Source organism: Telmatherina bonti (genome assembly GCF_933228915.1).
Source record: "Telmatherina bonti genome assembly, chromosome: 18".
Lineage (NCBI taxonomy): Eukaryota > Metazoa > Chordata > Actinopteri > Atheriniformes > Telmatherinidae > Telmatherina > Telmatherina bonti.
Genome location: NC_136616.1, coordinates 18,399,157 through 18,413,275, shown reverse-complemented (window position 1 = coordinate 18,413,275; position 14,119 = coordinate 18,399,157). Strand labels below are relative to the sequence as shown.

Sequence of the window (14,119 nt, the reverse complement as noted above, 5' to 3'; positions counted from 1 at the left end):
CTCTGGTTGCACAGAACCGAAGGAGATAATTGAATAAGCGTCTCATTTGCCAGCCAAGATAGCCTTTACCCTTGGCATCACATTGCGGAATGAGCTTCTCTCCTTCTCTTGGCATCTGTTCTTCTCTTGTCGCTTCTTGTTGAGTTGTTGAGTGTGATGAATGGTGTTGTGACAGAAGCCGTCAAGGTAACGCACACAGCTGTTCAGCCTTCTGCGTCTGGTAATTAACTGGCTGTCTACTTCCAATACTTTAGATTTGGCATCGCATTACTTCACTTTGAGCCTTTTTTCAAAGTCACATTGTAAAAGCAAACCTTGGTGAATACTTTTAAATTATTAGGTAGTAGAAAGTAACTCAGTGGATGCCAAATTGGGAGTAAATTCCCGTCATGCATGGCTCTCTTGTTCTTGGAGTTTTTCTATTCCTAAAATTTGACCAAACACACCCCAGACAGGTTAACAATTATCTATGTATTTCCTACGTAACTTCAAAAACATCTTCTGTGGTTTTTGGGAGCCTCTACTTTAAGCAGAGTGATTGATGAGCGATCTTTTCTAAAACTGAAATTAACTGTTTTTTGTCTGCTGCAGTGCACACATCTGCTGTGTAAATCATGTGTGTTGTAATTTACAAAGAAAGTGTAGAGACAGCTTCGAGAAACATTTCAAAGAGGGGGAAAAAGGGAAAATTCAAGCAGGCCTACCTACTGTAGGGCAAGTCTGGTTTGTGTCTCGCCACTCTAGAGTTTAATACTTTACACTAGCTGCTGTCTATTTAACATGGTCGTTGACAGATCCCTCGAACGGACTGGAAGGAGAATGACCTTGATGCTTTTTCTTTTCCTTTTTTGTTAAACAAACCAAATTGTATGAGCTTGACGTGACTGAGTAGGCAGCTAAGAACAGAAAAAAACAATAAAGTGGACTTTCTCTCAAACTAACCACCCACTGCCACAAAGGCAGGCCACATCAAATATATATTTTGTGGTTTATGGTAAACTCGGTTAAAGGGGAAAAAAAAGCTGGTTTCACAGTAGAAAGAAGTACTGAGACAACTCGGTCCATTAAAGAAACCCCTGGTAAAATGAAAGATAATAATGTAAGTTCAGCTGATTGTAAACTAGGATCCTAGACTTTACAAAAGATACATTTGTAGTGTTGAGTGAATCACTCAAAATAAATTGATTGGGGATAAAGTCCTCAAAAAATAGTGTTGGGATCTTTTGGTTAGAGCACAGTTCATGATCTAGACCAGGGGTGTCAAACTCCAGTCCTCGAGGGCCGGTATCCGGCAGGTTTTTGTTGTTTCCCTCTACCTACGCAGCTGATTTGAATCAAATGCATAAAGCAGCTTCTTGTCAACCTGTTTTCAAGTTTTGGTCAGGTGTGTTGGAGCATGGAGACAACAAAAACCTTCAGGATACTGGCCCTCGAAGACTGGAGTTTGACACCTGTGATCTAGACAGAATCCAAATATTCCTCCTGATGCAAAAGTCAATATTTAAAATGACTTTTTTTTTAACTTAAAAATTACGAAGTTCCTCCCCAGAAGATAAACTTAAAGTCACGCAATCCCAGGAACAACAAACATAACAGCAAATCTCACAACAACAATGAGATGTGGTTCATCTTGATCAGGTGTAATTTGTCATAAATGAAAGTTTTCTCATCCTACCTCTACCAGGCTTGTTCTACACTGTGTAGCTCATTTCCTTATGATACTTCTCAATTCAGTTCTACATAATTGGAAACACTGTGGTACATCCTCCTGCTTTAAATTTTGTTGTTCTTAACCAGATGCTTTCTAACCTCAAACCCTTGCTAAGGTTTTGCACTTGAACTACACAAGGAAATACTATGTCCCAGTACCAGAATATATGTATATTTATCTGTATGCTCATATGTGTGTGTGTATATATATATATATACATATATATATATATATATATATATATATATATATATATATATATATATATACATATATATGTATATATATATATATATATATATATATATATATATATATATATATCTATATAGATATAGATATCTATATAGATATAGATATATATATATAAATATATATTTATATATATATCTGAATACCTCAGAATGAGTTGGGGCATGTATAAGAATTTTACTCAGCCCAATTAAAGAGGTCAGAAGCACACAGGATTACTAGTGCAGTGCAGTAATTTATCACCATGTGAAGGTTCCTTTATGCTCCCAGTTATAGAATAAAATATTACACTTGAAAAACTGACAAGCTGGTATGATCATGACACTTTTACAAGCCAAAACTGGGTCATGGCCCATAACACTATCTGTAGTGCATCCCTCTGATTCACATGTATTTCACTTTAAACTCAGTTTTAATAATCAGACAACATAATATATTTAACTACTTGGATGTCTGAAAGTATTTTCCAGTTGCTGTACAATTAAAAGCCACTTCATTCGATGCAACATGCTAGTACTGGATTGAATCCTCTTGTGCCTTCAGGACTGCCTGAATTCTTCATGACATAAGTTTGACAAGTTGTTCGTCCATATTAATACCATAGAATCACAAAGCTGCTGCAGATTTCTGCTCCGCATTTATGATGAGAATCTTAAGTTCAAGCCAAAGGTGCTTTTTGGATAGAAACGTGGTGGCTGTGAAAGGCTATTTTAATACAAAGAACTCCTTATCTTCTTTAAGAGACTAGTTGGAGATGGTTTGAGCTTTGTGACATGGTGCATTATCCTGCTGGAAGTAGCAATCAGAAAATGGTACACTGTGGTCTTAAGTGGGATGAACGCAGACAGAATTAATACTCACATAGCCTTTTGGTGTTTAAATTATGCTCATTTGGGACGAAGAGGAGCAAAGTTTACCCCTTAGTACAAGAAAGTATCAGGGGTCATGAACTACAGTCCTCATTAGCTACCATTCTGCAGGTTTTAGTGTTTCCTTGTTGCAACACCTGACCCTTACAAATGGCTCATTAACAGGCAGATCCAGTGTGTTGTACCAGGGAAATGTTAAAATCTGCAGGATGGTAGCACTGGAAGACCGGAGCTGGTGACCCCTGCTCCATGCTGTTACAACTCCACTAGCAGTCTGAACTGTTGATACAAGGCAGGATGAATTCATGCTTTAATCTTCATGCCACATTCTAACCCAATAATCTGGATGTTGCCGCTGAAATGGAGAATTGGCAGATAAGGCAATGCTTTCCCGTCTTCTGTTGTGCAATTTTGGTGAATCTTTGTGAACTGTAACCCCATTTCCTGTTCTGGGTTAACAGAAGTGGCACCCAGTATGTTCTTCTGTTGCTGTAGCTTGTGTGTTAAGAGGTTTTTATTTTGCATACCTTGGTTGTAACTAGTTATTGGATTACTGTGGTGTTTTTCTCAGCTTAAACCAGTCTGCCCATTCTCTTCTGACCTCTGGCAATAAGGAGTTTTTTTGTCCACACAGCTGTCACTCACTGGATATTTTCTCTTTTACTGACCATTTTCTGTAAACCCCAGAAATGATTGTGTGGAAATTTCAGTAGATCAGTAGTTTCTGAGTGGCTTAGACCAGCCTATCTGGCATCTACAACCATTTCACACTCACTTAAATCCATTTTCTAGCCCATTCTGCTCCTCAGTGTGAACTCCATGAAGTCATCTTGACCATGTCTACGTGTCTAAATGCATTGAGTAACTGTCAGATAACTGACCGATTAGCTATTTGTGTCAACTAGCAATTGAGCAGGTGTACCTAATAAAGTACCTTGTGAATGTATATCAACCACTTGCTGGTGAATGAACAGTCTGCGGTGGGACAGTGATAGGTGGTTCACACAGATGCAGAGCTGGATAGTTTATGTTTTCTGTCATTGCAAAGAGTCTGGTTTTATGGCTGTCATTACAGTGTTTATCTTCATACCTCTACTATGGCTATAAAAAAAAATCCACTTCTACACATATCAGTAAGCTGATATCAATCTCCGTATACATAACTGCACACCATCCTCCAAATCAAACCATAAATATTTAGACAGCTTAACAGGGGAACGATTTATCACTTTAATTGTTCTGACAAGTTAGAACAATATCTTGTCTTGGTGTCACAAGTATAGCATTACTTCTGTACTTCTAAGCTGAGGCTTTTTGGGTCTATCCATGAATGCATCAGTACGAGAAAAACTTGAATGTAATCATATCTAGCAATGCCAAAAAATGTCGGCTTTGTGAGATTGCTTTACTCTAGACAAGGTTGATATCTCTGCAAGTTTATTTGCAGACTAATTCAAAGGTCATTCTTAAGAAAGGTTCGGTATGAAGTACACTTGATTTGCTGTAAATTTAAAGTCACCTGTACGATCGTTACCAGCTGGGTGGCCTGCTGCATGTGGAAAATAATCCACTTACTGTCACCATGTCATTTTCATGGCTACATACTGAGCAAAACAAGAGCATGGAAAGTTTTTGAAAATTAACTCAGTAAAACAGAGATGATGTGCCATATGTCAAAAGCATGAAACAACTGGAGCTGCAGCTTGGAGGGGAAGATTTTGATCCAGAAAACAGAAATATGTGTGCTGTACATGTGGTCTCAAATGAAAACATTGCAAGCTTCATTTGCCATAAAAACAGGATCCAACCAACAGCTGAAAAGTTAATCCTCTTAGAAGAGCTCAGAAAAGTTGATATGCCTTTGAGGCGTGCAGAATGAGAGGAAAAGAAGGAAGATTTTTGCAGGATGAAAGATTGTATCAAATCTCTGACTGAACCTGTAACTGTGGCCTCGGTTATCCCAAATATCCAAAGTATGTGTCCCTAAGACGTTGGTCCATCATACCAAGCTATGTCTTGCATGTGTCGCTGTATGGATGTGTGTGTCGAAGTTCTGTTCGCCCCCCTGCAGAGTTGCTGCTGTTATTTTTACCACCCAAGCTAAGAAGAGATAGCCTGTGAAAACAAGCGGTCTAACTGCCGACCGATGGGGAGAGAGCTTTCTGAACGGATGCAGTCGGATTGCTTTTTCATCCTCTGTGGAATGTGGAGTTAAGTTTTTGTTTTGACAAGGTAGATCTCAGGTTTAAGATTATAACACGCAGGCCTCACTCCCAAGAAGATTCATCCAAAACCATTTTAATATTTGAGATTTTCAGCAAATCTATACATTAAGAGGACAGTAGATTTTTTTGTTATATTTAGTATTACACGGGTTATAAGCAACTCATTTGACAGCAAGTACTGAAATAACAGATAGAAAACAATTACACATGTTAAATTCTAATATAAACATATATTGTTCTCTTTTTTTGTCACATCTTTCCATGTTGCAAATAGCGAAATAATTAAATTGTCAGCCAGACACAGAAGGGTTCAAAGTTACCGGAGCAGCTGAAGGGTGAGGGTCTTCATATACCTGCCATGCATATAAAAGACTTTGATTAACAGCTGGGCTACCTTGGCACCATCATTAGACCCTCAAAGTGTGGAAAGGTTTAGTAGTTTCTTCTGCCAAATGCAATGAGATGCCTGCTTTTGAAGTTCAGACCAACATCTGTTGGACTTGATCGGAGCAAGGATCCATGTTTTTATCAGGGTATATTTTATGGATTTATTTAAATGAAAACCAAGCAGAATATTTCTAAAAGCTGTATTTTTGAGGGGAAAAAGCTCTTGATCTTTAACCACACATTGGTATTGTATGGTGGTGTGTACATTTGTTTGTATTGGTTGTAGCTATTGGAAATTATGATTCCCATTGATTAGATTGTCTCTACTACCCACAAATTATCAGATGGGTTGGCCTAATATTTCAGACAGTCACGCTTTTTGCAGTGACTATGATGATACACCATTGATGAGGCTGATGGCGTGACTTTGATTGTCCGCTGCCTAAATGGTTGTCAACCAATGTCTTCTACTGTTCAGACATACATGATGGTTTTCCTCCTCATAGTCTTGGCTACTTTGAAATAATGTTGACATCAGTAGTTTGTACACACACTTATTCCCAAAAACATTATGGTAATTTTAAAAACCCACAACTAAATTCCTGTTTATGTTGTTGTTGAACTGAGGGAATTTTTAGGACAAGATGCAGTAAAAGTTGCAACAAACAAAGACTGGGAGAACACAGATTTAGAGAATGTGTTCTCCCAGTCTCTAAATCAGCAACTGGGAGAACACATTACTTTCAGGCAAGGATCAAAATGCAACAAGCTAGTGGATCTACTCTACACCACAATGCCCTTAGAAAAGTTGACTTTATTAAAAGGAAATGGAGTTTCTATGATAATTTTTGCTTCTGTGTGAAAATGTCTGTTAAGCAGATACATACTAACAGAAGCCAACAGAAACCCACAATGTAGAAACTAACCGTCTCATGGCAGGATGTTTAATCTTTTCCTTTCCTACCTACCTGTGACATAGGCATCTACACAAGCTGTTATCTGAGACAATGTTATTTTCCTGTATAAAACAAAAATCACTCTGCAAATGGGCTGCTCATCTTCCTGTTACCACTTGCCAAAAATGAAGGTATTTTGAACCAGAGGTAGATTCTTTTACCACGATCCCCTGCATCGTCATCACTGCTTTGACAGATATCATGGACCTGAAACCAGATACGTTAACTGTCCCATTGCTGCTTACTGATTGTGTTTCATTAGGAGCTATTCTGCACAGTCAAAGGTCTGTTCGACATGTGATTGGGGAAATGTATAACATAACATAGGCTTTAGATAGATTCAGGGTGTCTGAAAAGCATGTAAATATGAAGTATGTAGCTTCAGTAGCCATTGGCTTTCAAATATAGTTATTTACAATGCCGATACAATGAATTACATCAAACTAAGAGTCCTAAAAGTCTTATTTTGTAATCCTAGTCAGAGGTTTTCTTGTTAAATTTTTTTAATACAAAAGTTGACATTATTTCAATGTACTGGTTACAAAGACAGTTATTTATAGAAAAGACAAGCAAAGTGATCTCACCACATTTTATGTAGAGTTTTACATGGTTTAGGAAGAAATAACAATTTAAAAGTTACAGTGAGACAATAAATGACTTTTATTTGTCATAACTTTTACAACTTCTGGGCTAAATATTTGAAAGTTAAATGTTTTTTTTAAATCTCGTTCTATTTTCCAATTTTTTTCATTTACTGTAAATTTGATTTATCTTTCTAAGTTATTATTTTTTTTCTCTTTCTGTAGCAGTTAAATGCGAATGATCTGAATCCTCCAAGATGTCTGCAGTTTACATCAATTTGAGTGACCATTAGCGGCGTAGGAGATTTACGGCTCCCTCTTCTATGTGCCATGAATGATAAGGTGCATGCTGAGAGTTTCTGTAAAGGGCATCGCCTTCCCACACACTGGCTCCTGTGGTCGCCTTTATGTTAATACTCTGACCTAAAATATGTGGAGGCTATTTGGGAGGCTATTATTAGTGGGTATACATGCGTATGTTCTGTTTGGTGGCATATCCACAGCGTCTCACACCAGCCACTGACTCAAGGCTAACAGAGAAACCACTGCGGCCCAACAAAACCTTGAGTCGACGCCTGATAAACGATGTTAAAGAAACAGCCAGCTAACGTCGAGCTTTATTGTGTTCTTCCAGCTAAAATATAAAAAAAAAGTTGATACTTTAATAAAAACATAACCATGCTGACAGCTGGTACTCAGATTGGAGGAAGACCGGGGAGCGTAGCAGTCTGACAGGGCGTACTGACAGCTGGGAGTGGGCTTATGCAACCTCTTCATACTGAGAAACAGAGCAGCAGGCACCCTGGAGCTTTGAGAATCAGAAAAACTAGTCTCCCCCCCTCTTCTATTCTCTCTCCATCCTCCTTTTCTTCACTTACTCTTTTGCTTCATGGGCTCTGTAATTACACCGCTTCTGCCAAAGCTGCTTGAAGTTTTGCCAATTAGACAATAAAGACCAGAGCTTTCTGTCTTGCTCTGCTTCCCTCGCTCTGTGGTCACACCCTCTCATGTCTCCTCTTTCTTCACCTCTAAAATTCTGTCATGTGGACCTATTATGTCTTGCTTGGATTAAGAATAAAGAAAGAAACTCCTCCCTGACACACTTTCTTTGTTTCTGCTAGACTTTCTCATGTTGTGCCATGACCTTTCTGGCTTTAAGTAAGTCAGTGGATACTGGTCCTACTGACTTCATCTTGGTTCATTTTGCTTCCTCACACTTTCAGTCGCTGCTTGTCCATCTGCCTGTTGCATCAGCTTTGTTTTCCCCTTCTCCCAATAAGTCATTTTATTCTCATTTAAAGCACTCTTAAAGCATACAAAGACCCCTTTAGGTTGATCTTTACATTTAAAAAAAACTGCCAGATGGTCCTGTTGGATTTTCTTTTCCTCGATCCAAGAGAAAATAAAAGATATGTTTCTTTGACTTGAACGTCCTTTCTAATTGTATGTGTTGGATTGTAAACGTTGGTGTTACGGCTGCCTGTATTGTTTTTCAGTTTACTAATTCTGAACCTTCAGCTGGGATTCCTGCTCAAACACAACTCTGATTGCTGCCTTCTGGCTGGGATTGGTCCTTCATGTCACCTGCTCATCTGCACCCTGCCCATTGGATAATTGGAACTCCGGACTCAGCTGACTCCACTAATCACCAGGACTTAAAAGACACCAGGAGTCTTTCATTCAACGGCTACCACTGGCTCAGTCGTGGTCTGCCCTCAGCCTGTGTTGTGGCTCTAACGTGTTGTAGTTCTGGAAGGACTTTTTGACTTTGTATAAAATCCAGTCCTGTTATGTCTGTTAGTTTTTGTTTTGGAATAGTTAAACCAATGCTGTATTTTGTTGGATAACCACTTTACGGGCTTGTTTTGCTTTTGGTTTGGCTATTTTGAGGCCATTCCTGGCCTATTCTTGCCTTGTCTTCCTCCTTGGACAATAAATCTGTCTTGGTCCACATGTACACCTGGCCACAGGTTTTCTTTTGTGCGGCTCAATTGCCCTAGCAGAGTCTGGGTCGTAACAGTTGGCTAAAGTTAGTTTGAGAAATTGCTGGAGTCTGGGGCGGACACAGCAGCTCCGCCTGTGTGCTTAGTGTTCTCTAGTGGTTTCAGACAATTGGCAAGCAGCTGCATGGTCTGTAGAAGAAATAATTACAAATGTAGAGCTTTTTCATTTTTATTGTCCCTCTTCCTCTCCCTGTTGTCATTGCCTGCCTTGCTGGTGTAGGATTTTTAGGTAATCTAGGATTGATGGTGGTTTTTTGGTGGTCCTGCGTGACGTTTTTCATTATTCCATACAGTTATATCACTACAGCTGGGGCTGTGTTGGTAGCAATGCACAGAAATAAACGGGATTAGTGTGGGTTTTTGCAGTGTCCCTTACAAGTTTCACCTGCTGGGAAAAAGACTTTCTTGCAGAGTTGGATGAGAAGAATAACATCAGCAAAGCAAAACATACGACAAAGTGACCTAAAAGTAAAACAAAAAAGAAAAGTCCTTTTCAAGCATCAATATGAAACAAAAGTGTTTGAAAAATGCTAAATTACTTAAAAATTTTTTTAAGAAATATAAACAGTCACTTATTTTTTTTTCTTCTCTAACAGCAAATACTTCGTCAATCCCGTGGGAATGCAACCAAGGTCATTTTCCTCATCACCGATGGCTACTCTAACGGCGGAGACCCTCGGCCAGTGGCGGCAGCTCTGAGAGAGCGAGGTGTTGAGATCTTTACTCTGGGCATCTGGCAGGGAAACATCAGGGAGCTCCATGACATGGCCTCACAGCCCAAAGACCAACACTGCTACCTGGTGCACAACTTTGCAGAGTTTGAGGCTCTGGCTCGTCGTGCGCTGCATGAAGGTAAGAACGAGTAATGAAGGTTACGCAACCTGATGTGCTTTTATTTCCTCAGTTTAGTAGTTTTTGATGTATTTTTTTACAACTTTTAAAGACACAAGGTCAAGTCTTCCGGAAATGATAACATATATCTCATTTTATTTACACTTCAGTGTTACACAACTTCAGATCCTGTTGCTGCTCTTCGACTTTCCCAAAACATTAAAGACTCTTAAATGGTCTGCATTTAGGACCTAAATAGAATAATTGGGAAATATTTTGCCCCTAAAACAACTCTAGCATGAAGGGGCAATCTCTGTTAGATGGTGCTTCTTTTCAAAGAAAAGAAGTGCCTGATTGTGCCTGATTGATTTTTACTATAAAGTACATAAGCATAAGTACAGGTAAGCAGGAATAAATCTGTTTTATGTTAGTTACATCACAGTATAACAGAGCCACATTTTCCTAAACTCTCAAAATGAATAGGTTTCTACTCCTGCTTCCACTTGAAGAGATCTCAGATCAGTCACGCCATTACAGTCAAACAGATCTGCTGTCAAACAAAAATCTTAGATATGAAATCACACAGATCTGATATTAAATATTTCAGTCATCTTCCAGCTTTTGACTGAGTAAACAACATTGTTAAACCGTGCAGCTGGAAGTTTCATAGTGGCCATGTCTGGCTGAGGATTCGGTTGAGAAACACTGATGCAGTGTGAGCATGAGGAGAGTGGCAGCTGCAGTTATTTACCTGCGTATCCACTGATTTCAACTTTCCCTGGTAACATTCAGTCAGTCTGCTTGGTAAAAGATGAGGTGGTCTTAGCTGTAATGTTAAACTCGCTCTCTCAATTCTCCACAGTCACTTCACGGTCTCCCCTAACAGTAGTTACTCCTAAAACCTTGGTCATCTGAGTAGGTGTTCAGCTCTTAAACTTCTGTGCTGACTCCTGACCGGATCCAAGTTGCGTAGTAACTCCTGTAAATACATAACATTATCAAAGTATTACTCGAAGCAGTTGCAGTACGATTGCCAACTCCTCCTTTGATACCCTGATCATAAATCTGACTCTTGAGCTGTTGTGCTGCCAGATCTAAGATGCTGCTTTATTTTAGCTTTATTCTTCACAAAACTAATCCATTTTTTCTTGTTCTTATTATTCCTCTATAATTTAATGTTAAAGTCCAAGTTTTGAAACTCCCTGTAACCAGAGAAGATGCATTTCCCAGCTTATGGCAGAAAAAGTAGCAAGCTGGTTTCCAGGTTTATGTTCCTTTGTTAGGGTAGGGGATGGCTTTAGCTTTCCTTATATACTCATGAAACTGTGATATTTAAACCTGCTCTGAAAGTCCTGAGCAAACATTTCACTTCACAGTTCAGAAAACTTCAATTCTTCACCTTTTAACGTGTTTTTAAGCTATTTTTCTGACACATACATGTTTGTATTTATAAACATGCAATTTAAACTAAGTTTACTGCATTGATTTTTCAGTATTTTTTTTTTTTTTTTTTATCACTTTGCCTGTTTTCCCCATTGAGCTGGTTTGAGGGAACATTTTAGTTCCTTGAAAGGCAAACCTGCTTTTGTAAAATGGCAACTTTTGGTAGAAATGTGGCGTCTAGTTTTGTTAAACAGAGGCTGGAGCTGCCATGTATTTACTGTGGGTCTTTGAAGCTCGTGTGCTCCCATAATCACATTTTGACCTGCAGCAGTATTTCTTTTATTCTCAAGGCTTTTGACCTTAAGATTTCAATACTTACTTGAAAGGAAGCACACAATATTTCACGTAGAATCTGACAACGTACATTTCACATGCTCTTTTCTGTTTTGTCCTGCCAGCCGCCATTAGACCTTCCTTCCATACATAATAAACCAAATCCTCTTTCCCACAGTTAGAAAGGACCTTCCCACAATTTGGTTAAAAGTGGAATTCATTCATGGTTTTAAAACTTTAAATATCACCATAAAACATCACAGTTGAGTGCAGTGCCAAGCGCATAGTGGATTGTAAATCATGAACATATAGTCTGCAGGTACTAAATGTGTAAGTTCTCATACAGAGTGCCTGAAATTCTAGACGTAGGTGCAGTAGCAGAAGTCAGCGAGACAGGACAAGGAAAAGCCTGTGAAAATGAAAGCCTGTACATACAATACTGTCAGCTTAGCCTTCTCTCAGCCCCTCTACCGACTCAGTTTTTTTTTTTTATTGCTGTGGCGCCACATGCATTTTTAAATAATGGCAGAGACATAGTGACCTTTTCAATTATCCTGCAGTTGCAGTGAAAAAAAAGGAATAAGACGAGTAAGTTAATTTCTAGAAATAAAATATAATATCATAGCCATGGTAAAAACATCAGATGTCTTTGCTCCCATGCTTAAACCCACTTTACAGTCCCAGTATGGTTAGCCGTGGTGCTGCCTTAGAACCCATTTTATTCACTGACTTTCCTCTGTGAATTGCTTGCTCTAGGGCTATGTTTGCCTGTTTAGAAAAAGGTTTGTCATTTTAAAATCTCACAAATACTGTTTATTTTTGTCTGCAATTTATGCAGAAAAGGTTTCTGTCCCCGATGGGTGAATTTTTTTTTTTTTACTGCCAAAGGGATATGTGTAGGCTTGCTGTTAATATTAGCAGCGTTGCCAGATTTTTTTTTGCCCTGTACAACTCATTTGCAGTAATTGTGCACAACGAAGGCCAGTCACTGGGAAATTCTGCCAAATGGTGTCATACACTCCAGTGAAGTTGACACCTAAAATTGTGTTACTTCCAGGCAGTGTAATGTGGTGTTATTATAAATCAATGTTTATTTCCTGCCTTCAGACCTGCCTACAGGCAGTTACATCCAGGAAGATCTGTCACGCTGCTCCTCTCTGTGTGAGGCTGGGAAGGACTGCTGTGACATCATGGCTAGCTGTAAGTGCGGGACTCACACCGGACAGTATGACTGCATCTGTGAGAAGGGATACTACGGCAAGGGTCTGCAGCATGAGTGCACAGGTAGGCATGTTTACCTGCTTCAGACTCCACCTAAGAAGTCAAATCATTGTCAGACGCAGTTACAAAATTGTCAACATACAAATGATATCATATCATATATCATATCATGTCATATCATATCAAGTCTGAGTCATTTAACAGTGTTCAAGATATAAAATGTAAAAGTTATTGCAAAAAATACTTTGCTACCCACCGACTGATTTACTTGTAAAGCAGCAAACATCTCATTCCTTTTTTATACTGTCTGAAACAGTCTCTACCCAATGGCTTTGCTGCACTAAAACATGTTTGAACCTCTTATTTATCCCCTTGTGCTTCACGTCAGGTTAATGGCCTCAGGTTCTTGCTGAGCTCACAAAGTACGGAGGTTAAATAAGCTGCCTGTCCACTTAAATCAGTATAAGGTGACCAGAGGACAGATCACTATCAACAACCCAGTAATTTGCCGTAAAGGGGGAGATGTGGGACATTTATGTGTTTGTGTGTGTGTGTTCAGGACCACATTTGCCTTTTCTCACCTTTGACTCTCCGACTCCCATTAAGATGCATCACATTCTGTTCTTCACTTTCACGTTCTCCCTTTAAATCGCAGCTTACATGTGCTGAAAATACTGGTGTCATTTGAAAACTAGTAACCTTGTACTGTGGGTCTTATTACTTAACATCCCAGCACTGTAGGGCTGGGCGATATGACCTTTTAGTAATATCCCCATATTTTTATGGCATGTCACGGTATACAGTATATATCTTGATACTTATCTTAGCCTTGAATTAATGCTTTGGTGCATACAATCACATCAGTAAGATGATTTTGTGTCTACATTAAAACATAATTGTTCATACTGCATTAAGATATGCTGATTTTAAACATTCATGCCAAAAGGATGAAATGGTAACAAAGCAAATTGATCAAAACCATATTTATTGAACAGTGAAAGCCGTGGCAGAAACATGTCATTTTGAAACAAAATAAAGTGCCTTTGCATGATGTATTAAATGCAACGTATGAAAATAGGTGCTCTAGGGAGTGACTTTTCAAATGATGAAATGAATTTGTGGTACTACTACCTTTTGTGGCGACACTTTTGAGTGTATTCGATATATCGCCCAGCCCTACAGCACTGTCCCGTAGGTATCCATTTGAGGACCCAAAAATCTGCTTCATCAGTTGCCAGTGTCCTCCAGCTTTTAGCCTTGTGGCCATTGTGTTACCTACAGCACTGAGTTTTAGGGAATTATTCTTTCATGGTTGCATTCACAGAGAGAAGAGCGGCAGCGGCAATTTCGCTTGTGGGAAAATTAGT

General features: G+C 39.0%; 1 protein-coding gene across 1 annotated transcript in view; it reads left to right on the top strand.

The window, feature by feature from the left end:
* The window catches only part of svep1 (sushi, von Willebrand factor type A, EGF and pentraxin domain containing 1), a 103,264-nt gene that overhangs the window by 22,076 nt on the left and 67,069 nt on the right, over positions 1-14,119 (top strand). The window contains exons 2-3 of the mRNA XM_079257337.1: positions 9,581-9,836; positions 12,639-12,815. Coding sequence (XP_079113463.1) covers positions 9,581-9,836; positions 12,639-12,815 — 433 coding nt within the window. The remainder of the gene's footprint in view (positions 1-9,580; positions 9,837-12,638; positions 12,816-14,119) is intronic.